Source organism: Desmodus rotundus, chromosome 10 (assembly GCF_022682495.2).
Source record: "Desmodus rotundus isolate HL8 chromosome 10, HLdesRot8A.1, whole genome shotgun sequence".
Lineage (NCBI taxonomy): Eukaryota > Metazoa > Chordata > Mammalia > Chiroptera > Phyllostomidae > Desmodus > Desmodus rotundus.
The window spans coordinates 19,615,021-19,640,838 of NC_071396.1; the positions used below are offsets into that span (position 1 = coordinate 19,615,021).

General features: G+C 50.6%; 2 protein-coding genes across 6 annotated transcripts in view; one reads left to right on the plus strand and one right to left on the minus strand.

Annotated features, from left to right (window-relative positions):
- B3GALNT2 (beta-1,3-N-acetylgalactosaminyltransferase 2) overlaps positions 1-5,299 on the plus strand; it is a 54,098-nt gene extending 48,799 nt beyond the window's left edge. For 2 of the 4 annotated variants that reach the window (XM_053913422.2, XM_053913425.2), the window contains 4 exons: positions 199-324; positions 807-966; positions 1,546-1,602; positions 3,362-4,686. In XM_053913422.2, the coding sequence (XP_053769397.1) occupies positions 199-324; positions 807-966; positions 1,546-1,602; positions 3,362-3,499 (481 nt within the window). In that variant the 3' untranslated portion in view covers positions 3,500-4,686. Of the gene's footprint in view, positions 1-198; positions 325-806; positions 967-1,545; positions 1,603-3,361; positions 4,687-5,157 lie in introns of those variants that run through there. The other 2 variants (XM_053913424.2, XM_053913423.2) reach the window with 2 other exon arrangements.
- TBCE (tubulin folding cofactor E) overlaps positions 4,670-25,818 on the minus strand; it is a 68,415-nt gene continuing 47,266 nt past the window's right edge. Inside the window, exons 4-17 of one of the 2 annotated variants that reach the window (XM_024561931.4) lie at positions 22,505-22,690; positions 18,371-18,459; positions 15,687-15,786; positions 14,216-14,318; positions 13,020-13,096; positions 12,150-12,245; positions 11,565-11,629; positions 11,409-11,473; positions 10,940-11,089; positions 10,138-10,291; positions 9,072-9,140; positions 8,490-8,549; positions 5,142-5,233; positions 4,670-4,965 (exon numbers count right to left, since the gene is read on the minus strand). In XM_024561931.4, the coding sequence (XP_024417699.2) occupies positions 4,873-4,965; positions 5,142-5,233; positions 8,490-8,549; positions 9,072-9,140; positions 10,138-10,291; positions 10,940-11,089; positions 11,409-11,473; positions 11,565-11,629; positions 12,150-12,245; positions 13,020-13,096; positions 14,216-14,318; positions 15,687-15,786; positions 18,371-18,459; positions 22,505-22,690 (1,399 nt within the window). In that variant the 3' untranslated portion in view covers positions 4,670-4,872. Of the gene's footprint in view, positions 4,966-5,141; positions 5,234-8,489; positions 8,550-9,071; positions 9,183-10,137; positions 10,292-10,939; positions 11,090-11,408; positions 11,474-11,564; positions 11,630-12,149; positions 12,246-13,019; positions 13,097-14,215; positions 14,319-15,686; positions 15,787-18,370; positions 18,460-22,504; positions 22,691-25,818 lie in introns of those variants that run through there. The other variant, XR_008425432.2, reaches the window with a different exon arrangement.

Below are 25,818 nucleotides of genomic sequence, written 5' to 3' on the forward strand. Positions count from 1 at the left end.
TTTTGCCGCAGTGACCGCCAGGTGAGGCTGTGGTTGTGGCAGCAGCGCTCTGTTAAGGACAAGACTGAAAAGGGGTGCAGGAAGGAGGGGACAGTTTTCCCTAAAGTGTTAGCAGGGCGTCCGCGGCCGCATCCACATTGGTGTCCCCTTGTCCCCTCGTCCGGGCGCGCAGACTTGCACGTCCCTTTCTGCCCACAGGACTGTGGAAGCGACCAGCTTCGATCTGCTGCTGAAGACTGACGACGACTGCTACATCGACTTAGAGGCCGTGTTTAGCAGGATTGCCCACAAGAACCTGGACGGGCCTAACTTCTGGTGGGGAAAGTAAGTTCAGCGTGGTTATTGGCATTTTGTAGCTGGTCAAAGGTAATCAATTTAGGATGAAATATACTTCATTTTTAATACGAAAAATGTGGTTGAGATAGGAAATTTCCCTATTAGGCCCCCAAGTTACTATATTTATTAACCTATGATTAGTGGGGGGGGAAACTTTATGGGAAAACCTCAAGCTAATGTAATGAAGGCGGGAAAGTGGTTTGGCTTCACCCTCATGCCCTTGAAGCAAGTGGCACTCAGCTTGACAGCTGCTACATGTCATGTGTCGGCATAAATGTGCGACATTTCTGAAACTACATTCTTCAGGAGTACGTCGGGGTCAGTGAGTTTTTTAAGCGTATATGTACAAGATGGCCTGGTACTTTCCATTCTCATTCTTCTTTCCTTGCCACTATTCCTTTGTGGTGACAGTGAAGTTGGTAGGACATGTGTCAGGCGACACAAAGATGCCAGCTTGTCACGAACCTCAGTTTCAGGTGGAACTGGGCGGTGGACCGGACGGGGAAGTGGCAGGAGCTGGAGTACCCCAGCCCCGCGTACCCTGCCTTTGCATGCGGCTCGGGCTACGTGGTCTCCAGGGACATCGTCCACTGGCTGGCCAGCAACGCGGGCAGGCTGAAGACCTATCAGGTGGGTAATTCAGAATTTCCGACCTGAGAGTGCACCCATCCAACGAAGCTTTCCCCCCGCCCCCCGCCCAGTGCCCCACCCCTGAAAGCAGGGCCAGCTTACTTGGGGGAAGAGCGTTCTATTCTGTCTGTGTAGGAATCACTCTTCCTCAAATTTGGCTCTGCGTTCTCTTCCTAAACCTTTTGGGGCCTACTTACTATAGTTTCAGCCCATGTTTACTAGTCCCCTGGAGGAACGTAAAATTGATATTTAGAAGAAGGAAGACGATAAGCAAGTGCTTCCTTCCTTGGCGATACTGGTGACTGTGTCGGCAAACAGCTCTGCCAAGTCTTGTCCCATGAGTGCTGGAGCCTTCGGGCCCGTGAGGCAAGGGGACTGGCCCTTGTTGTGGGGTGCGTGGTCTCATGCTAATGGCCACTGGCTTTTCCTCTGTGTATCGATGTTAGTACATGCCTGGATTTAGTATCATATAGATTGCAAAACAGAGAGGCAGAAAAGTAACGTATTATCGAGGGGGCTGTCTGCACAGATGGCAGAGCAGGTGAACTTGTGCGTCTCACCCTTCCGCTGCTGGTCTAGGGTGAAGACGTGAGCATGGGCATATGGATGGCGGCCGTGGGACCCAAACGGTACCAGGTGAGCAGGCCAAGTGAGGCTGGCCAGCGGGCAGGGGGAGGGGGGCTTCTGGGCCGCACCTCGGAGCTGTGCTCTTGATTTTAATTCACAGCAGTCCACCTGGGTTCCCACACAATACTTTCTCAGTGGAAACCACAAGGAAATGTTTTGAATGGAAGTTCTCCTGCCCACAAAGAATAGGTTTTTATCAGAAATTCTTTGCACCTTTAAAACTGAAAGGATCAGCTGACACCTGTTTCCAACAGTGGTGGTCTGACTGATGAAAACAAGACGTTGGGCAAGGTGAGGTGAGGCGTCTGGTAAAACACACCAGTCACCGAGCTAGAAAAACAAGAGCCGAATCTGCGTGGACCAGACGTGGAAATAGAGCCCTAGAAAGCAAGCGCAAAGCTGGTCTTGGCTGCAAAGATTTCATTTGGACTCTGAATTCTTGCAGCTTCCACTTTGGCCATAGAAGGTGTAGGGGACAGGTGTATGGGAACCCAGGTGTATTACTGTCCCTGCGTAGCGCCTGGGGCCCAGAGCAGTGCACCCCACCTCGGGTGGGGGGGCGGAAATAAGCCCAGTCCAGTTGGTCAGCTTCGCTGATCCCATTTCCTGTTGAGTTTTAGTCCTACCTCCGGTTTATTTCACATTGACGATTTTCTTTCTTTCTCGGGTGGTTCTGCTATCGGGTGTCTGGAGGTCTGACTCTGCAGTTTGTGGTGTCTGCAGACTGTTGCTGTGGAGCTTGTTTCCTGATGGGATTAGAGGCTTTTTTGCTGTGACCTCATGTTCCTTGGGGACTTGGGTTTGAATTTGAAATGCACCCTACAGAGGATGTCCATCTTTGCTGACATACCTGAGGGCCTCCTCCTGGATACCCACCCAAGTGCGGGCTCCGGTTCCTGTCGCTCAGGGGAGACCCTTTCATCCCACCCCTCCTGGTGCAGTTTTGTTTTCCTGCTGTCCCCAGGCTCTGGGCCATCAGGCGTCCTGGCTGGCTGTGACTCTGGTCACTCTCCTGGCCCTGGGGAGTCTCAAGGCCTTTTAACCCGGCAGAGCCTCCAAGGCCCAGGCCAGTGCCAGCACCTTCCCCCGTCCCTTCAGGGCCAGGTCAGCCCCGCTTTGCAAAGACGTGTGGGGCTGCAGGCAGTGCGGGCATGTGCTCTGCTCTGCTCGAGTGGGTGGCTCTGGGTCTGTATTCTGCTCTAATGCTGGAAAGAGGCGAGTCCGTGCAGCTGGAAGTAGGCTGGTGGGCCCCCTTGAATCCTTCCCACTCAGCATGACTCACCTCCAAGAACTTCCCTGTGACCTCGAGCGAGGTCTGCTTAGTTCCAGGTTCTCATTAGTAAAGGGGAAGCAGTTTCTCCTGCACAGGGTAGTTGTGAGGATTAAATTAGGCAACGATTATGAGCACTGGGTGCGATCCCTGGGACACCGCAGCATTCCCTCAGAAAGCTGCCGTGATCCATGGCGCCAAGCAGCCCGGCTCTCCAGTGGCCAATGTGAACTTCCCTTCCCTGGATGCCAGACCTCACCTTCCCAGCAGGCCCTCTGCTGACCATCACATACACGCCGCACTGTTTCGGTATTCCTCGGCCGCAGGGCCACCCCACGGGGTGCTTTCCCACGCCCCACACACACGGAGTAGGTCATGCACCGTGTTGTCTTGGCAACAGTTCCAGCCTCACTGGGGTGGGTGAGCGGCCTGTGCGAGCTGTCCTCTGCAGACGGCAGCTGCGGCACAGCACCCCATCAGCCCTTCTGCTCCCCCCAGGACAGCCTGTGGCTGTGTGAGAAGACCTGTGAGACGGGAATGCTGTCGTCCCCTCAGTACTCTGCCCGGGAACTCACGGACCTCTGGAGACTGAAGGAGCTGTGCGGGGACCCTTGCCAGTGCGAGGCGCGACGATGACGGTTTTAAGGCGTGGTGTTTAAAGACCAGGGCAGGCGAGTGATGGTCTGTGTGTGAGTCGGGAAGGCGGCAGTTCAGCCGTGATCACGTGCTCTCTCCAGAGCGCTCCGGGCTGGCGCCCCCATAACCAGCGTGGTCGTTCTAACGTTTGCACAAGTTTCCCCTTAAAAATCAGCCCTGATGCTGTAGCATAAGAAAAATTTATTTATGTATTAGAAGATTTGAAAAACCAAATACTTTATAAAAGAAAAAATATTTCTAAGTCCTGATGCATCATTTCCATTTAGAATTCATTACCTATGGCTTTTGGGTAAAACTCGGCTTGTCCAGAAATCTTGAGTAACTGAGTTGGGATGTCCGCCTGCACTGCAGAACGGCTTCGTATCGCATAATTAGGATGAATACGGAACAAAACCAACTCTCAGAAATGCTGCGATCGTGTGCCCAACCACCCACGCCCAGTGGTCACTAATACCAGAGTCTGGGGTCTCTGGAAATGACATCGTTTCCTGTGGGTGTCTGAAGGACGTGGGCTACTTCAACTGGGGAGAGAACCAATTTAGTCCTCAGTTCTGGACCATGGTTTAAAAGTTCATTTATGACTTGGTAGATTAATGCACATTTTCTTTTGCCATTTCACGTAAGTCCTGAAAAGTCACAGCTTAGGACTCCTATTTAAAATGCTCACCTTTTGTGACTATAAATAAAGTCAAGTACCTCTCAGGGTTTCAGTGCCGTAGGAAAGGGTGTTTCTGCGTAGTCAGCACTTGGAGAGAAGTCCCGTGTGTCCCCCCCGCCCCCGGTCATTGCTGGCATCTACCTGCGATGAGGGAAGCGATGGGGCTGGTCTGCTCCTACAGAGGGCTGCAGGCTGGGTGTGGAGAGCACGCCACTAGTTTGTGTAAGTGCTGCAAACACGGTGCAGTCGAGAAGAGAGATCACGGCCCGTATGTCGTGCGTAGTGGAGGACGTGGCTCCTCAGTGACCGCCAATCATTTCAGTCGCCTTTTAAACTAGTATCGGTGGAGAATCCCTTGAAAGCTGGTCTAGTGAGAGGCATTAACTGTGTTCAGGTGTCAGTAGACTAGCTAGGTTCTGTTTAATACGGAGATGGTCACATAATGAAATGCAGCCATGAACTAGAAATGTGAAATGAGGTCAGAAAGTCGGTAGAAGCTACAAAGCCTTTATTATTGCTGTCATACACAAGCCTAGAAGCGGGCTCTTTCTAATGAAAGTACCACCTTTTCTATAGGCCGGGCAAGTTATAAAACCTTTTTCTTTGTGACAGCAGAGCTGTTCTAATACGGCATTATGTCCAGTGAGCCCCAGTCACGGGAACAGTGTAGCCTCCGAGCTTCATTAGGTGGCTGTCACCATCGCACTAACAGACAGTCTCCATTTTCCACAGAGTAAAACTGTAGCGACTGTTGGTCATTTTCTAGTTCAATCTCTCTGCCCGGCATCTAAAATCAGAACACAGGGTTGAGGGCGACTAAGACGGATGCGACAAAGCATGTTCTGTGCCCACCCTCGAAACAGACGCGTGGTCTCCATTTAGAATCCGTTCCGTAGAGACTTAGACTCACGGCGTGGCATGCTGTGGGGGCTGAGCGCGACCGTGTCTCGCTGGGCAACTTACTTTGGGACTCTCGTAGGACAACAGGAGGTCTGACACGGGAACTTTGAGAAGGCGTGACAGCAATCCTTTCACCTTCTGAATTGTCATGGAGTCTGCCCGAGAGAGGAAAAACCATCAGTTCTCTCAAATGACAGTGTCCTGTCAAACTAGCTCAGAGTACAAGGCCACAGTTGCAGTGACCGCTGAAACTGTCCCTTGAGCGCCGGCCCCCCTGAGGAAACGAGCAGGCAGAGGCACAGCAATCACGTGGACCACAGCTGCGCAGCCCACACTCGAGTCCGTGGGGAATGGAGCCAGGTGCGACCTGAGTGCCCTCTGACCCTGAGTCTTCAGACCATTCCAGTGGTGGTTGGTCCGCCGCCCCAGCTCCAATAAACCTGAAACCATGGCCTCTGCACAGGGGGTCAGTGTGAGTAAAACCACGAACTTCACTTTCAAATCTTCGCGATTACCTAGGACGTAACTAAAAGACCACCGCGTGGGCTCTCAAGCCCTTTGGCCTTAGTTTCTCCTTGTCAAGCGCAGGGCAAACTACATGGTCTACCAGGTCGCTTCCAGCGCAACCAGCGGGTAGTCACCACGGCGCGTCATTGTGTTCGCCCCGTGCACTGGTGGCCACCGGGCGTGGGAGTGTGACAGCGAGGAGATGCTTCAGTCTGTTCAGAAAACACTATGAACTTTTCTCCAAAGATGAGCTGTGGTAAATGTTGGCTATTTTGATTATGAGAACTATAGTTTCTTTGAAGCTTTAGCGGGAGGTACAGCAATAGTGTGGTGTTCCTACAAATATCACACGGAGAAAAATATTTTTCTATCAAAGATCATTTTGTAAAAGCTGTCTGTGTTTTTATGCAACTTGTGATAATAAATGTTCTTTATTTTAGAAAAAATGCCTTAAATTGGTGTTGAATACAAAAATAGACATTTATGATTGTAATGAGCATAATGTCCTCAGAGAATCTAGGCGGACTGGGTTCAGAGGGCGGGTGGTGAGGGGTTAGCTCATGCACAGCCCACAGAAGGCCCCTCCTGAGCCACGCCAGAAACTACGTGGCCGTAAAACAATTCTAGTGAGAGACCCGCCTACCTGCACTGTGCCTACAGAAGAAAGTGTCAATTTGCATGTGCTGGGTAGTTAACCTCTATGGTGAGGGTTAAACGTTTGGGTGTACTTCAGGCTCTCTCCAGTTTACGAAAGGATGGACAGCCTCACGACATGCAGCAGCCTGCAGCCTGAGCTTTAGTGTTCCAGAGCAGCCCGCCGGCTCCTGCCGGCTCCTGTCCCTCTGGGCCGTCTGGTCAGCAGCTACGTGCGGCCAGTGTGACAGAGGAGCGCGACTTCCTATTTCGTCCTCCTGAGTTTAAATCGCCCACGTGGCCGCTGGCAGCACCCCGGACAGTGCAGCTCTAGGCCCACTTCCCCTCTGACGGCCCTGGGCACGGTGACGCACGGTCCTCCCGGGGAGTCTGCCGTCTCCCGTGAAGCAGAAGTGGTTTTTACTTTTCCCTTACAGGGGCCACAGGTTGAATGCTTGGTCTGAGCACATACGTGTTTTAAATTTTTTATACTGATTTCCACCTGACTTTACAAAAACATATGCTAACTTTGGATGTCAGCTCTGCATGTTAGTTTTTAATAATTTGCTAATCTGGCAAAAAAGAAAAAAGCTTCAGTATTTTATATTTATCACCTTTCTCTTCAAAGCATACTTATGTATTTGTTAGTGACCAGACATTTACATCCTGTGGCATAAGAATTAGTAGGAACTTGGGATGTGCTGGCTCACTGCTGAGTTGAGACACCACAGGACTCAGATGCTGAGCAGCGTGACGCAGTGATGAATACCTGTAGTTTCTATGGGTAATTCTGCTCTCTGCTGGGTCCCCCTGAACCTCAGTGACACTCAGCTTGAGTGCAGGGGGTGCCTGACTCACAGAAGCTGGTGTCAGGTGTACAGCGTGTGAGAGCAGAGGGACAGCCAGCATGTCCTGACTGATGCGTGTCAGTGCCGCCGTCCCTGCAAAGGAGCACTTTGTGCAGCCCTACTGATGACAGCGCACTCGAGCAGGTCCCACAGACGGGGCTCCTGTGCCCGGACAGTGAGAGGAAAAACGCAAAGACACCCCACGCACTACGTTAACCGAAGCTCTGGTCCTCCTTCACTTGTCTGTGTCCACAAGTGCCTTTCCTGACGTGTGGCTTTAAATCCTCACCTGAGGGCATGTTTTCATGGCTTAGAGTAGAGGCGGGGTAGAGGGGTGGTGAGAGAAACCTCGATCCGTTGCCTCCTGTAGGTGCCCCAAGCGGAAATCGAACCCGCGACAGTTTAGTTTACAGGATGAAGCTCCAACCAATGGCGCCACACTGGCCAGGGCCCTTTACTGGCAGTTATTTAAGTTTGAAATCAAGAGTGAGAAGGGAACCGGTGATCTCAACCCATCATCGCAGAATAGCAGCAGCCGTGGGAGCCGCACTGCCCACTGGCACCAGGTGAAGGCCAGCAACCAGAGCCTTGCACAAGCAGTACCAGGACATGCTCGTGTACAAGGGCCAATTTAAAAACCAGTGTGAGTGTCCTGCACTGTCAGGCAAACAAAACTACTTTACTAGAGTCCTTCGGGGTGATACGTACCCCACTTCTTCAGTCCCTCACTGCTCTACTACACGTAACCTGCGATCGAGTTTAATCTTGAAAATTCACGGCATACTCAGAGTGAAATGTCATTTTTTTTGAGTGAAAGTTTAAGGTAAGTTCCATCAATCTAACTTGTTGACACAAAAGTATTTTCCAAATAAAACGGATGCCGTTCCAGTAGCACAAACATTTCAAGTTCTGAAGTACTTCTTTCAAAGAAAACCGTCTCAGTGTGTCCATGAAAACACAGCACCTAAGACCGGTCTCTGCTCCTGACTGGCGGGGAGGACAGTGTGCAGGAGTCAGGAGTGTCCAAGTACGCACCTCCCACCTCGGTCCACTCGTTTCTGTTTGACGAGGGAGGTAAGACAGGCTGCGCGTCCAGGGCAACAGACTGCTAGCCAAGAAACCCCCCGGGCAGCACTCTGAGAACTCAGAGTGGCGGGTGTGGGAAGGCCACCCAAAGGCTCAGTGTTCAAGTTCTGCTTTTGGTTACACATGTAATCACATTCAGGGGCCTCATTTCAACAAAGGGGTTCCCGGGTCAGCTGATAAAGTCACGGGGGGCTATGATCGATTGATTCCCGTTTAGAATCCAGAAGACTAGTGACAACTGATAAGCTCCACAAGACCACACTTTCAGATGTGAGGGAACTGCTGCGCATCCAGCCCACTCGGAGGTGTAAGCAAGGGAGAGACTCACTCTTCTTACCTGGTAGCTGTTTCTCCAGGACTTTCTGGTCAAGATGGTTGGGATATTTTATCCTCAGTGCTTGAAGGAAAAAAGGAAAAAGACTTGAGTCCTGCGGGAGTAAGGATCCAAATTACACACCATTAACAGGACGGCCAAATGACAGGGCTGTTCAGGCCGACCTGGCTCAAGCCCCAGTCCAGGGGTCGGCCTTACTGGTGTTGGAAACTCCTCCCAACAGTATTCCACTGCGTCACCAACAGCAGAGCAGCTGACCCTCATTCTGTTGCTCCTCCTCCCCCCACGCACTCCTTTGCTGACAGTTTCACTAGGTTTTCAAGTATAGAAAAGCCACAGGTTTCCAAATCACAATTCAGTTCTCTGCTCAAGTACTTGCCACGTTTATATTAATGAGTTGAAAGCATGGGAGTTGCTAAAATGTTCAACAGAAGGATTTATATGTTTGAGAATTGATCATTTCTTTAAAAATTGGGATACCCATTTAGGTCCTTCAGAGAAACGGTTCCTATTAGGTTGTCACTTATCTGACTTAGCACCTAAGGACTCATACAAATACACTGTCTTTGAATTTGGGGTTCTTACTTAGCAGCTGGTTTTTGAGCAAACACGGCTGTTGTGTTTTGAGCTCCCCATCTTCAGGCGCACCGTACTCTATTTAAGAAACAAGAGCAACGAGTGGTAAAGCAAAGGCCACTGTAAGGAAAAGAAGGTATAGTAAGTGTCACCGTAGGAGCAGCCTAGCAGCAGCTGCTATGCTGACTTGGGACCCGCTCCCTTTTATTCATCGCTTGCTGACTTGTAGGAGGGTGGACGGCAGTCCCCCATGACCTGTGTAGGACACCACTGGCCCACAGAGATGGTGTCCTGACTCAATCGAGCAAGATGAGGCCGTGCTCCCAATACGTACACCTTTAGTCAGTCTCACCCACACTGCATTCTCTTCCTTTCGAGTCTTGAGACAAACCTAGTACTGTGCCACACGGGACACAGCTCACAGCACGCCTTCACCCAGCTTCAGCCAGATCTGGCAGTGCCAGGGGGGCCCTCTGTACCATCCTGCAAACCAGCCCCCCCCCCACCAAGCAGCCTCAATGCAATACAAGGGTGTGAGGATGCAGTGCTCCAAGGCTGGTTCTGCTGGGCCGACTGGTGACACAGGCTCTGTAAACGCCCCAAGTGTCTGCTTCTGCCCTGGAGCATCCTTAGCAGTGAAGTGGCCAGAAACTGGGCCAGCTAATGGAGTGACTTGAAGGCAGTTCCCACAGGCAGCTTTTCTTCCTCAAAGATAATGTTCCAGCCTGAAGCGTTTATGCAGTGAGCTCACTTAGGAAATACATACGAAAGAAAAATCACACCAAAGTGGGATTTTCCACCTTCAAGTGCCCCAACCTGAAATTCCTTGTTAGCCAGGCCGAGCTGGCGCTGCCTGCCATTCAGAGTGCGGGGTGCAGAACTTCCTGCCAAGAGCTGCCCTCCTCCCCACACTGCAGGTTCTCATCTGAAGACAGTTTGCTATCTGCTCCCGACTGGCTGCGGCAGCCCCCGGAAAGCACCCAGCGCCTACTCAGCTTAAAGAGAACAGAAAGCCCCGGGGCAGAGGCGCCAGCCCCAGGCCCTTGCTGACCCCCAGGAAAGGCGTCCTACGCACTGAGGCAGAGCGTCTGGTATCTGGGGTGGGCCGCCAGGAACTCCGCGTTCGGCCTGTTCTTGTCCGGATCCTGATGTCCGCCCGCCTTTTTCCACTCGTTCCCGAACGCTTTTCTGTACTCCAGCTCGGCTCCACGCCGCTCCTCGGGGAGAATCTGTGTCCACGGGAAACACGAGTCTGCCGGGTGCTTTTCTAGTGAGTGTGTTTTCTGCCCTGTTCTTCCCCACTGCCCGCCACAGAGATAATCAGACTGAGAGGGACAAGATGACGATTATATTTTCACCCTTTTTAACACTGACAGAGTACAGGACTTTATTCAACAAGGAAAGATTTCAGTTTTCTACTTTCCTTCATGAGAATATTAGCCCCTGCGCTGGTTTCTGGACTATGCCAGGTGCCTGAGGTCACCCATGTGCGGTCAGCCCACTGGGAAGCCCACGCGGGGACGCGGACATTCCCAGCCAGTAGCCCCAAAAGGCTGGCAAGGCACTGCCTGCCCGTTTCTGAGGAGGGGAGGACAGACGGGCTCACAGTCTGTCCTCTGCCTGCCTGTGCTCCCCCACGAGGAAGGGGGAAAGCACCCCATATTCTTCTCCCTCCTCGAGTGATGCAGAATCGGCCGGTGCAGCCGGTCTCTATGTCGATCGGTCTAATTCCACTGTCACTAAAATGCACAGGAGGCTCCCTTATTACCACTCGGAAACCGCGCCTGACACCCTCAACAACACTCAAACACACCATCTGCTTGCATTTTTTGATAATTTGTTCTCAGGTCTAGAAAAGACCGTGCCCTGGCACTCACCTGACATTTGTTCAGGGTCTGCAGCTGACCGATCTTGGCGATAATGAACTGGCCGGCGGTCTGCGCCCCGCTCCCCTCAGTCAGGGGGTTTCTTCGGCAGGACAGAGCCCGCAGACTCTGCAACTTATCCAGCTCGTTGATAGATGACCACTGAAGCCCAGCAAAAGAGAAGAAACGCGTTTCAGGCTGAGTCTTCAGGTTATTTGAACTAGCAACAGAAAAGCAAAGTCGCCTGTCCAGTCTGGGGGCCAGGGGTCCATCACACCGAGCCCTCCAGCTGGGCCGAGCACGTGAGTCTGCTGAGGTGGGAGTTAAAGCCAATTTCTTAATATTTGGGGGTTTATAAAATGAGGAGTTTCACCTGAGGGAGCTTTCTCTTCCAGAAAATTTAAAATGTTTTTCCTGGAAGGAACCTAGAAACTCTGGCGTGGGATGGAGAGCAGAGGCCACGCAGCGTGCACACTCTTACCTGCGATATCCGATTGTCGTTGACTACAAGGTTCTGCAAGAAAGGAAACATTGACGTCTTGCATCCTAGGAAAAAAGAGAAGTGAGTCACACAGTAGAAGTGAAAGAAATGCTAAAGTGCGGCACGCGGGGGGGGGGATGTCATAATCTTACATACCAGTCCCAGCATCCGGGAAATGTAGAGAAGAAATCCCAGTGTTACAAAGAATTAGTTGTTCTAATCTGAAATTGCAAATGTTCATTCTGATCGCGCAGAACAGCATCAAATGCTATGGACTACCAGCCAGTCTACATTTGCAAACTATCTGCTACACCTTAAGGTTTTCATCCCAGGTGAATTGCTTAGAAACCACGAAGTCCGATTTAGGGCACGCACATTACGTTCTCACGACTCCACAGTGACCGAACTGTGCCTGGTGTAACCACTGTGCTGGGTGCCAAGTGGGTTTCAAAGAAGAAAGAGGCATGACCTCACTACCCGTAGTTGAGTGAATGAAGACTTCAGCACCAGGGCCAAATCATTCATTCCTAATTATCTGGTACAGATGCAGACTGCCGTGTATGTGGTTTCACAAGTAAACTCCCTAGATGAATTCAGATAAAAATTGCCCAAAGAGAATGACTCCATTTGGGAATTCCATCATTACCGTATTTCCATTGCAAAAGTATATATATGGCTTATGACCCGCTCACTAAAAATTTACTACGCACTAATGGAGCAGGCATTTTAGGAGCAAATTACCTGGGCAGATACGCTATTAGAAACAGCTGGTTTTCATCAATTAACTGATTATGGGAAAGGTCTAGTAACTTGACCATCTGCAGAACATCAGCCGGCCTATATGGAAATAAAATTTTTCAACATGAACTTAATGCCTTAAGTTGTTTGCAAACACACAGCTTTAAAATACCTACGTCTGCTACTACGGAGAGGGTGGGGGCGGGAGGCACGCGGATGTGACTATACAGGGACCACTGGAGGGACCGTGGGCATCTCCGTGGGACCAGTGTCCGCATCCCGGTGGGGACACTGGGCCACAGCTTCACAAGATGTTACCAGTGGGGCAGCTGGGTGACAGGTCTAACTGCATGTGAACCTAAAATTATCTCAAAAGTTTCATTTTTAAAAACCTGCCTTTGCCTATATAATAAATGAAATCATCCCGTACAGTAAGATCTTGTTAATTTGAATCCTTTGAGAATGTGTTGTAAATTTGCCCACATTTAAGTTTGTTTTACACAGTCATTTAATGATATCAAAAGTGGAAGATGAGACATTACTTAATTCGCTGAAGGTACTCCGACCTGAAACAGATGCGTCACTTCACCCTCAGTGCAGACCCTACAGAATTCCCAGGTGGACGGAGAAATATATCTATGTAAACATGAAATCCATGTCTTCAAACATACTTAACTCTGGGCTTTCACCCTAATGAGTTTTTCCTCAATTACTAGTGAAGTCTTAGTTGACATTCTCAATTGCAAAGGCAATGAATAAGCATTTTTCTGATTCCTATTTGCAAGTCTTTCTAAAAACTAACAGGTTTGTAACGGAGACCATTTTCTCAGAGCAAGGAGATGCAGACAGGAGATGCTGAGTAAGCCGCGCTACCTTTCGGAGACGGAAAGGCCGTTAGACTCCAGGTACAGCTCCTCCAGGACCGGCCACCCCGTGGCACAGCGCAGCACCTGGGGGGAAACATGGTTCAGGGCGGGCGCCTCCACCGGGGGCTTCCCCCTCGAGTTTATGTTTACACCCTGCGTGTGAGTCCGGCTTGGTCACTGTTTGAGAAATGAAGTGGCTCATAAGACATGTCACTAAAGACCGTATTTCAGGCCAGATGGAAGTGTTAACGGCTGCATTTTAATGACATGAACGTGTCCTTCAGCGCTGAGCCAATTGCGCAGGTCTATCTGGAAATGGACCGAGGCACCACGAGGCAGGTCCACAGGGGCTCCCCGGCACCCTCTCCTTGTCCAATACAGTTCCCCTCAGCGAAGGAAGGAAACTGATGCTGGACACCTCTCCTCAATTCTCGATGCCAGTTTGAGTTTGTAAAGAATATGCTAGCCAGTCAAAATTTGTCAATAACTCTTCAGTTTTCTCACTGGAGCTTCACTGCCCTCTCCCCACCTGCATTTCTGCAGGCCCCTCCCATTCTGATGCTACATCTAACCCTGGAGAGGGAGTCACAAAGAAGAGCCCCAGGGAAGGAGCGCTGTGGCTGTGACCACAGTTGAAGGCGACATCTCTGAGTGGGGCGCCCGCGGCATTTCATAGACGAACAACTCTGTGCCTGACAGTGGACTGTTCTGGGAGTGTGACGGCGGCTACCCCGCACAGAACACGGCAGCACCAGAGGCAGACGTGGCAGGGCTGGGACCCGGAGCCCTCCCAGCTGCGCACAATGGGCAGTGGGTTCCAGGGCCGAATGTTAAGCAAGAAAAGGACATAAAAACTTTCTGCCGCCCCTCCTCTGCCCTGATAACACCTGTGGGAAACCCAAATAGCTGAGAGCTCCATCAGCACCTGACTCCACAGCTTTCAAAGCTCAGCACACCTACTGCCAGCACTGCGGAGTCGCCGTCCCCAGAGACACCAGACCAGCTCCGAATGAGCCGACAGACCATGGATTCTTCGATAAAAACCCTGCCCCACCACCGCGATTCAGCAAGGCACTTTTTAAAGCAGCCTATTGTTTGGGTAACAGGTGACTGAAATGAAGCCACAGTTATGCTTCAATTCTCTATTAAACCAACAACTTAAAACGGCTTATTACTGGGTAATAGACCGAAGAAAAGGATTACCTCGGCCCACGTTATCCCCGTGCGGCTGAGCACCACAACCTTCAGTGCAGGAAACGCTCCGGCTGGAGACGGTGAGCTGGGGGGAAACCTCAGCCTGTTGTCCCTGGGGAGGAAAAGAAGCTACAACTCGCTCACTGCTGCGCAGCAGGCTGGACAGGAACAGTCACTGAAGGCAACAATTTGAGAATTAGGGAGAGCAGTTTCGTTATTTCAACCTTAAAATTACATCAAAAACAAAGTGAGTCAAGAATACCTCACTGTTAACGTTTTCAATCTACGACCCTCTGGTACCCGGCAGGCAGACACTTCACAGGGTCAGGGCAGCTGGGAGCGGCCACGCATCCCTGAAACGCTCGGGCACCTGCAAGGCAGCACCCAGCTTCATGGGTGCGCTCCGGATGCCACAACCTGAATGCCCACCTGCGGGTCTCACCGATAGGCTGGGTCATAGGCCAGATTTTTGCTGCTTTAAACAGTCTGCCCTGGTGCTGTCAGGTCCTTCAAGTTCATAAGACCCTGACCCCAGACAGCACTCGGCCTGGGCGGTCGTGCTGAAAGGGGGACACGTGAAGGACGTCAACATACCAGCTTGTGCTTTCAGGGCAGAGGACGCCTTGGGCCAGCCACCCTCTGCTGTGTTTGAGCACACGACAAATTCAGGCCTGACCAGCTGAGCCAGGTGCAGCCCAACCATATGTACAACGCTGGCTCAATTATGAAAGGGAAAGCCTGGCTGAGCTCTTGGAAAGTTAGGTTCTGAGGTTAAAACTAATTAAATATTGGAGAAAACCTGGAAAACAGACATTAGTAAAACACATTAGTGAAAAAAAATTTTTTAAAGATGTTTAAAAAAATTTTTGTTTATCTTTTTCTTTATCTTTTTTTAGAGAGGGGAAGGGAGGGAGAAAGGGAGAAACATCAATGTGCAGTTGCCTCTCATGCGCCCCCTACTGGGGACTCGGCCCGCAACCCAGGCATGTGCCCTGACTGGGAATCGAACCGGAGACCCTTGGGTTCGCAGGCTGGCGCTCAGCCACTGAGCCACACCACCCAGGGTAGATCAGTGAAAAATCTTTATCAGAACTGAACTAAACTATTCCAGTGAAACCACTCAATCCTAAAGCAATTAAATGCCAGAAGCTTCAGAGAGTCAGAACTACCCCCCAGTTGAACACCAGCGACCCCGATGGGTGTCGCTCTCCATCAAGCTCACTAGAAATGGGACCTGTGAGCTCAGTGCACCAACCTACCCCAGCCCCCACCCAACCAAAGCACAGTTCCAATTAATGAATCACCTCATGTGACTGTTTGAAAGCTAATAATCAAAAAATATGAAAGAAGTTAAAAATTCATGGTAAGTTTAGATAAATTCAGCTAAGGCATGTTTCCTACCTCTTCCCCTCCGAGCTGCTGGGAGGGAGTGAGGAGAGAGGAGTGTTAGGCCGGGCAACAGGTGACCCGGAGCTCCTACCTGAGATTAAGGACTTCCAGGTGTCGGAGCTGAGCCGCAATGTCTACGACTTCACCCCACGCCGACAGCAGGTTTGCTGACAGGTCTACTTCCCTAACGTCTAAAAGCATGTTAAGAAACAGGAACGCAGAAAGGCTCGTGAAAGACGTGACAGCAGCTGCCTCTGACTCCGGAGCCCGGGGTCTTGGTCACCGTGTGCCCTCTCTTCTGCCCATGTCGCTCTTGCCTTTTTAATCATCCAACTGTTCATCCAGAAACCAAAAAGCCATCACACTGCAAACTAGAGACAGGCACCCGCAATCAAAGAGAGCGAGCCCAGTGTCACGGCTGCAGCACCCCCACATCATCCAACACAGAGAAGAGGCCAGCGACGGCACTTGTGATAGATAAGCACCTAAGGTGCCCCCTGGCAGCGGCAGCCGCACCCTGAGTCCTCACCCCTCATCTGATGGCTCCCCAGTATCCTCCGCACCGCAGGAACCCCCAGATCATTGGGAGAGATGATGGGGGTTAGCTCAGACAAATGGTTGAAGGTGCTAAGCACAATGTGGGCATTCCGAGGGTCTCCTGCAGACGGATGAAGTTGCTGACACCCACTGGTACAGGGATTCGGGGAACTGTAAAAAGCAGGAGGACAGAAAGAGAAGGACACTGGGGCCGAATGTTAGCAGGGAGTGGTGGCAGTGCCATCAGGAAGGGACACAGCTTAGCAAAACCCCCGGGCTGAGAGATGAAGAGAGGCTTGGAGCAGGGCTAGACCAGCTAAAGGAGACTCACACTCTCCATCTGTCCCAAAAGTGATCACGGGGCCCGCAGCCCAGCAGCGAGCACAGATAGCTCTCCGAGGGAAGCTGTCTGGACGGGACGCATGCTCAGAGCAATGAGCAGGGCGGGCAGGAGAGGTGGTGTGGGTGACCTGCGGACCAGGCCAAAGAAGACTATCTTCCCCATTCAGGCAACCTTTGAGCAGGGAACTGAAGGAAACAAGGGCGTGCCGATGTGAGGCGTACCCCACAGAGGGAATGACAGGAGACAAGGTCCCAAGGTCACAATGGTAGGCTGCCGACAGGGGCTGGAGCTGAGCGCACACTGGCAGCAGGGGACTGTAGACCACTACTGAGTCTACCAGTCTCTGCCTCAAATGGGAGGTGCGGGGCATGGAGCCGATGCTGGGGTAGGACCCAGCCTCTCAAAGGTTGCTGTGTTCACACAACAGGCAACAGACCACAGGGAGGGGAGATGGAGCAGGAAGGGGCCGGGGGCGGGGGGGCCCCCTGGACCGGACCAGGGAGGGCCCTCCAGGGGTGAGAAATGCCCAGCCCAGGGCCCCCGCAGGAAAGCAGGGCTGACTGGTTGGCTGGTGGGTGTGGAGGGGAGCGGCCCGGGGCCACGGCGACTGTGGTTTGCTGAGCAGGTGTCAGATATGAGAGGCAGGGTATCTCACATGCAGCTGGGGGGCAGGTCTGGAAGGGAAGCCATCTGGGCTGAACACGAGCAGGAGCGGGCTGACCACATGCAGTCAGTGGGCGCTCCACTGCTCTGCACAGGAGACGGGGTGGAGGGAGAACCAAGATGGAACTGCGACAGGTGCCACTATGGGCCGGGCCCAGGCGACCGCTTGGTGCCGTGTGGGTCTCCTTTTCCACGAAGACAATGGGTACAGAGAGCTAGTAACTGCAGCCTCGGGCAGCTGACCAAGTGCAGGTCAAACCCAAGGCGGCCCCAACCCCAGACCCTTTTCTTAGACCCAAGATGCAACAAGGGATCTTTAAGCACCAATAAAACATGCAAAAAGCAGGCTGTCATCAAAACAATGACATCCATCCTGGGACTGGCTAGACACAGGTGATGCTCGACAGGTATCAGTTGGGAAGGTCTGTGACAAGACCAGGAAGAAGGAGGAGAGTGGGGGAAACACAGAGAATGGTGGCTTGACCCGGCCACAAACCAGAGCTGTGCCCGCCACCCGCCTGCACCATGGCCCAGGGCTGGGAGGAGGCCCACATTTTTAAAGGGTCCCCCTGTAGGTGGTCACTTAAGTATCTCCATGATACCCCATGATGCCACAGGCCCAAAGCACTTACTTTCTGGCTCCATAAGGCAAAGCTTACCTCCTGTATTTTAGTTGTGGATGTAAAGCAATATATGGGGGAAGACACAGTAGAGAAAAGAGATGACAAACTTTGGAAAAGCCTGTATTGAGGTATTTTAACAAAACTGACTCAGCTGCATGAAATGGGAACCTTATGAAAGGGAGGAGTTTATTTCCTCACTCACAAGGCCTCCAGGCAGGTGCTGCGAGTTCAGGACTCTGGCCCGGACTCAGGACTCACTCCTCCTCTGCCCTCTACTGTCCCAGCCCGCCCTGACCTGTGTTCACGGGGCCGAGCCTGCACCGAGAGCCGGGCGGGAGGTGCAGGCGATGGGTAGAGGCCGGTGCCAGCCCTGCGGCCCCCTCTCAAGGAGCCCCATCCGGAAGCCCCCTTCACACCTCATTGGCCAGGGGATGTCACTGGCTCACCCGAGAGCAGAGGGGCCTCGGAAGGCAAATGATATAGCCGGGCAGCGGCTGCGCCAGGTACACTGGGCTGCTGTTGGGAAGGGGGCCAGGGACTATGGACACGGGGTGGCCGACAGGTGGGGTCCGCACAGGGTGCAGCCGTGAGTTATCACTGAAAGGATACTAGGACACGCTTTGGCAATGGCTCCTCTGTCACCGGCACAACACACAGCACAGTTCCTCAAAGAAATTTCTTGCAACGTGCTCAGCTGGCTGCGTGAAAAACACAAAGTTCACATTATAGAAACGTGCGCTTCCCACTGGCCCTTCAAAAAATTAAAAATCATTTCAGATACATGACAAGGTACCAAGAATAACAAATACCAGGACCCACCACCCAACTTAAGAAATGCAGCGTTACGAACAGACAACCGAAGTCCTCTGTCCCTCCCCACGGCATGCCCTCCCCTCCGCCCACAGGTGACGAGGGTGCCGCATTTGGTGTTTGTTTAATCTTAAGCATTTCTTAATGGTTTCACTATTCCCATGTCCCTAAACAGCTAGACTGTGTTTGTATGTTATGAAACGTGACGTAAGTGGATCTACTTCGAGCTCCTTTCTCCATCCGCAGCACACTGCTCAGCAGTGACTCAGCCGCAGCAGCACGCGGGCCCCAAACATTCCCTTTCACATCTCTCGATGTCACTCTCGGAGCAGACCACGAGGACTGGACTGCGTTCACTCCTCGGCGGGCATTTAGGTGACTCCCAACCTCGCACACTTCTCGCACTCCCATGCGAAAGGCTCTCCACGACCTAGCCTGGATTGTGTGGAGCTTCGGCTTCCCGATACCCTCAGAAGCCACTGCTCAGTCCAGAGAGTCTGTGTTTTCTATTAAGACAGCCCACGTGTTACAGGGCCCAAGAGTGTCTGGAACACAGAATCTGGAGCCAGACTGCCTGAGTTCAAATCCCAGCTCCACCACCTTCTGTAGTGCCGGGCGAGTGAGCCTCTCTGCCCCAGAGTCCACGTCTGTCTAATGCTGTGAGGTCCACCCAAGGTCCCAGCAGCTTCACTCACAACAGCCAGAGGGTGTAAGCAACCCAAGTGTCCGTCAGTGAAGAAGCGGATAAATGGAACATTATTATGCAGCCATAAAAAGGAAGGAAATTCTGGCTGGTGTGGCTCAGTGGATTGAGTGCCAGCCTGCAAACCAAAGGGTCACTGGTTCGATGTCCAGTTGGGGCGCATGCCTGGGCTGTGGGCCGGGTCCCCGGTAGCGGGAGGGCACGTGAGAAGCAACCACACAATGTTGTTTCTCTCCCTCTCTCTTTCCCTCCCTTCCCCTCTCTCTGAAAATAAGTAAAGTCTTTTTATAAAAAAAGGAAGGACATTCTGACACCTGCTACAACACAGGTGAAATGGGAGGTGGTCGTGCTCAGGGAAGTCAACCAGGACACAAAAGGACAGAGACTGTGTGACTCCTCTTCTCTTAGGTCCCTAGAGGAGTCAGATTCATGGGGACAGAAAGGAGAAGGGTGGGTGCCAGGGGCTGGGGGGAGAGCGAGCGTTTACTGGGTTCGAAGCTGCCGCTTTGCCAGATGCAAAGGCTCGGGAGGAGGAGGTGGTGGTAATGGCTGCACAACAGTGGGGGTGTGTTCATGCCCGTGAAATGGGCCCTTAACATGGTTAAGGTGGTAAATTTTGTGTTTATGTGCATTTTACAATTTTTTTTAGCGCTAGGATACTTTACTAAGTTAGCATCCGTGACACTCTTAGACTACAGCCTGACATACAGTAAGTTGTAAGCACCGATACAAATAAACACAGAACTGACCACCTCTGTAGGAAGAGCAAGACACACCCGCAAGGCGTGAGCCTTTACAGTCGCCAGAAACCGGGGAAAGGCCGCGGCAGCAAAGCTGAGGGGCAGAGGTTCCCAAACCGGCTCAGTTCACAGGCCCTAGGTGTTTCAGTAATGTTTTCACAGTGCCCCTAGGCCCAAAAGAAATACCTGACCGTTCTATTAGCAAGTGGTAGGGGCCGAACAACTTACTACATATTTATGTCCTCTCCACTTGCTGTCCATGGGGCCCCGAGCACACAACTTCCCCACCCGGAATCGGACTGCCCATCGCCAGCTCCATTTCCTGCTGCAGGGTGAGCTTCAGGGGGGCCAGCTTTTTGCCAGCGCCGCCCGTCCGGCTTGGCAGGAACGTGCCACCACCGAAAGACTTGGTGGGAGTATCATGAAACTGGGAACTGCCTCAAAGGGCAGGTCTGCACAGTCTCCGACAGATGTCACTGTTTCCCTCTACAATTAAAAATGTCCCACTGTGCCCCAGGGAGTTCAATGCAGTGCCAGGAACACCAGGCACCAACTCCAGTCTCAGGACAGACGGCAGTCCAGGGCCAAAGCCCTCTCTGTGAGAAGCCACGCATAATGGTTTCTATTGGTTTTGACTCCTTTAAGTCTTTTCTTAGAGCTACGACCTCAAAGCTGGCCAGCTGAAGGTTGCCCTCCCTACTGGTGACAAGCGCCCTGCTTGGCACCACCTTGCTCGTCACTCACAGCAGCTCTAACAGCTTAGGCGTCAACTTGTAAACGAGGAAGCTGAGGCTTAGAACATGAGCTCTAACTCGTGTTGGCTGGAAAGTGGCTTAGCTGACTGGGAACCCAGCCTGACGCCAACATCGGGTTCCTGACAACTCACTCTTAACTGAACACAGTGATATGCAAGTAAGAAGGTCACTCGCCAGACAAATTCATGAATTATGCATTGTCCATAAACTAGGGAAGGAAAATGTGTTTGCAATTTGTTAATACTCACACAGCCCATAGTACTCTTTGAAAGAGATTAATCAATACAAAAAATAAAGGGCATTTTTTAGGATAAAAGATACTTAAAGCAATGAGTCATTCACAACCATTACCTCTTGATGACGGCATTAGCTGCGACTTTCTTTTACTCAATTTTCTAAATTTTCAACAATGTATACTGTTTTGTAACTGATTAAACAATCAAGTTGTTGCTTTTTTAGAAATCATGATTTACTGAGTTTTTTTTTAAAGGCTGGTCATCTATGCTAAAAAGCAGAGCTATCAAGAAATGAATTTATTCTTCCACATTGTCTCTAAGTACACTTTAAATTCTGCGTTATTTTAAATCTCTTTTTATTGTTGTTCAAGTACAGTTGTCTCCATTTTCACCCCACCATGCACCCCAACTCCAACTCTAAATCTTTTTTTTAAGATTTTATTTATTTATTTTTAGAGAGAGGGGAAGGGACAAAGAGAGGGAGAGAAACTTCCAAGTGCGGCTGCCTGTCGTGTGCCCCCAATGGGGACCTGGCCCACAACCCAAGCATGTCCCTGACTAGGAATCATACTGGTGACCTTTTGGATCGCAGGCCAGCACTCAATCCACTGAGCCACACACCGGATGTGGCATAAAACTTAATGATAATAACAGAAACAGCCAAAAGAACTTTACTTTGAACAAAACCACAGTTTAACTCCTTTACTTTCTTTACAAAGTTAAGATTGCAGGCTTGTGCCTAGCAGCTGCAAAGCCACTTTCCACAGTGGCCACTAGGGGTCACTACTAGGACGCTTCATCTGGGTCAGGTCAAACCACAGCATTGACCATTGCTAACCCTGGAAGGTTCTTGGGCTGCTGAGTTTTCGTGTGAACATCAGCTTTTACTCTCCCTGATTCAGACCGCTCATCAGAATGAACACTGGGCTTCTACAGAGAATCAGGGTATAGATTTCAGAGAACAGAGACTGGAATCAGCAGTTTTAAATGCCTTCTCTCAGGCCCTTCAAATGGCTACATAATCATTTGGGGCCCTTAAAATCAAGAGCCCAGGGTGTTCTGACTCAGTAGGTCAAACTCAGGGTGGGGCAAAGGTGACAAGGGTGTGCAGCGACCTAGCACAGGTGACCATGTGCACTTCTGTCTCCATTCTGGACATCAACCTGCTAGAAACATCACCACAAAATACAAGAGGACCGGAGTGTCAACCTTACTTACTTAATACTTGGTCAATATAAGATAGCACGGTATAAACATTAATAACGGGTAAATCAATCTTTTAATTCCAATCTAGAAAAATCCAACAGCCCTGAGCTGAAGTGAGGATTTTACTTTCCCTGAATACTCCATCCTCAGGTTCCCGCGATTTCAATTTGCTGTCTGCGCAGGAAGCACAGGCCAGTGAGGCAGTAAGGCCCTGGGCACCCACATGCTCGCAGGACGTGCTCCAAGCCCCGGGAGGACTGAGGGCCCGCTCTCTCACGACCAACCCCGCTTACCTTTGCTGTTTCCTAATAGAGTCGAAACCAATAGTTTCCACAGGTCTATTTGCAATTTTAACAATTTGCTCTTTTCCATCCTCCTCTGGTCCATCTTTTAACACATAGCGGTTCTTAACTGCAGTAAGAAAGTCTACTCCAAAATTTACTTTGTTTGGACGAATAAAGGATCCTCCTGTTGGGTGGCTGGAAGGAGAGAAAGGGAACATTGTAAACATCCACGGAGACATTTACTAAGATGACACATGAAAAAATCCCTTGTAAACTGCCACAAATATAAATATCTGCATTTATAAACTTATTTACAAGCATATTAGCAAAAATAAAATTATATAATTTTTTAAAAGATTTTACTTATTTTCAGAGAGGGGGAAGGGAGGGAGAAAGAGAGGGAGAGAAACATCAATGTGTGAGACAAACATCAGTTGGTTGCCTCTTGCACGGCCCCAAGCAGCCACCTGGCCTGCAGCCCAGGCATGTGCCCTGACTGAGAATTGAACGGGCAACTTTTTGGTTCACAGGCCGGCACTCAATTCGCTGAGCCACACCCACCAGGGAGCAATTATATAATCTTAAAAAGAAAAAATATCATCCAGAGAATGGCCATAAATGCAGTGTTCTGAAGAATTTCAAAACTTTCTGTGTGCTGAGAAATCAAAATCTGCATAAGAGCCCTGGCTGGTGTGGCTCAGCAGATCGAGTGTGGGCCTGTGAACCAGAGTCGCCAGTTTGATTCCGTCTGGAGCACAGGCCTGGGATTCGGGCCAGGTCCCCAGCAGGGGGCGCACGAGAGGCAACCACACATTAATATTTCCCTCTTTCTCTTTCCCTTCCTCTACCTCTAAAAATAAATAAAATCTTTAAAAACATTAAAAAACCTGCATAAGAGGTAAAATAACATACTAAAAAGGTATATAATCAGTACAAACGATTACAAAGGGTTGTGAGTTTATGCAAGCACGCAAACAAATCCCAACAGATTAAACAGGAAGTACATGGAACAGGCAACTCACGTAAGAGTAAACAGATGTATTAACTCATGGGGGAAAGTTTTACCTTGCCAATGATTAAGAAATGAAAATCCAAATAATGCAACTATTTTCAACAAAACACAAAAAGTGAAGAAAAATCGTAACACCCTAAAGACCGCAAGGTTGGCTTTGTTTTGATTATATCGTCACACTCCTGGGCATCTGTCAGCAGGCAACAATTTAAAAATAAAAACAAAAGTGCACTTACAAAGATTCTGTATAACAGCATTTATTTGTACTTGAGGAACTCTGGAAACTATAAAAATGCACAGCTGAATAGAAAACATTATTAAGTGAGCCAGATAGGTTAAAAATTCTAATAGCAATACTAAATAAAATGACAAGATATTGAGATTTCTAAAAACTGAAGCAAACTGTGCACAATGCGGCCACAGAGGAGCCGTGTCTGCAGATGGACGAAGACTGGAAAAGGGCACGAAGAGATGAAGACACTTGTGGGTAAAAGGGTTACGTACAAACTCTTTCAGCTTAAATATGAGGCTAAAATACAGTGGGAGAGGACGATTCCACAGCAACAGATGCTATTTTACCACAACTTATATTCAGGTTTTATAGCAATTGCCAATACTGATCTCTAGCAGGATTTAACGGCAACAGTAATTACATTGCCGTATGTAATGACCACTCTGTCAGGCTTCCCGAGACATTCAGAACAGGTCTTGAGACCATTGAATTCAGCGCTCAGCATCACATCACAGCCATGACCGTTTCTTTTCAGGGAGTCTAAGCATGCCCCGTAAAGCAGGGTGATGTTAACATTATCACATGATCACTTCAGAGAATAAATGATGACGTACATAAACTGCCAAAAATCCTATCAGAAGCATTCTTTTGGCTTTGAATCTTCGTAGAAGTCACCATACTATGATGAAACTGGTATTACCGATAATTTTGCCAGTATAATCATATATACATTTTCCTCTGGCAAGTGGGTTCACAGAGATGCCCAGATGGTGAAAGGAATGCGATCCCCAAACGCTGGAAGCGATACAGGTAAGAAGTGACCCAGAGGCCATCAAACCCCCAAGAGGGGTGTCTGGAAGCCAGTCAAGAGGGGGACAGCTCTGTCCAGTGCTACACACGCCTGAAGGTGGCGGCTGAGCCCGAACCAGAAGCAACCAGAGGGGAAGGGGTGCAGCCCTGACAGTGAGGAGGACGACAGGGCGGGGGCAGCGTCGGAGGGGAGCCGGCCGAAAGGGAGTGTTCTCCTGTGGCAAGCACCAAACTTGACCACTGATGGAAACAACCCAGTGGAGAGGGGGAGCCGACAGTGCAGGAAAGTAAATCCCCTGCCGCAGCCAAATCGAGTGCTGAGTCTGTTGTGATCTCAGAGGGTCACTGAGGACTGGAAGCGGCCCGGAAAACGTGACATTTTAACCCACACAGGGACGCTGACCCTGGGGGGTTGGGGGAGCCCAGGGGCCTGCTCATTTCCCACAGTGCTCTGGTGTGGGCGGGCCTGGTGTCCCACCTGAAGCAGCACTCACTAGTCCATCCTGTGTCAGGTGGGGACGCTGTGCCCCACTGCTACACATGTATCCTAGCCAACACCAAAAGTGCATTTCTGACTACTGGTGCGCTACCCTTCCGCACGCTTCTGTCTTGGCTTACTTTGTTGAATTAAATACAGTCCTTACATTAAAATCCTAGCTAGCATGCCCGCTCCTGACATGGGAGGAGGCAGTGGACGGGTGGGGCAGCAGGCGTGGAGCTGGGCGACGGTGGGTTCCTGGCTCCCTGACTTACCAGCTACATGACCTCAGGCAGTGGAATTCGCATTCTCAGCCTAAGTTTCACCATCTATAAAGCCCTACCAGATGAGGTCACTTACAGGGATTAAATAAGCCGTAACAAAATATAAGCCACCCTAATACTGCCTGGCATGACAGTTACAGTTACACATGCAATATACTGTTAAAAATACACCCTCCTATTGTGAAATGCTGGGACAAGCCAGAGGCCCGACTCTAAAGTTAAGCAGTGACTCCCACGCTTGTTCGATGGGCTCCTATGGTGCATGCTGTCACCACCGATGACAACATAATTCCATTGTATGCATGTTGAAAATATGGTTATAAACGTAAGCAAGGCAAAGTCACACAACCCCTCAGGCATGAAGTTATTTGTCCCAGTTACCTGTTGTTACCTAAAAACTACCCCAGGGCGCAGTGTCTTAAAACAATGATCTGCAGTTTCTCACAGCTCGGGGGCGAGCTGGCTCAGCTGAGTTCTGTTTTCTGCGACATCCCCCGGAGTCACCGA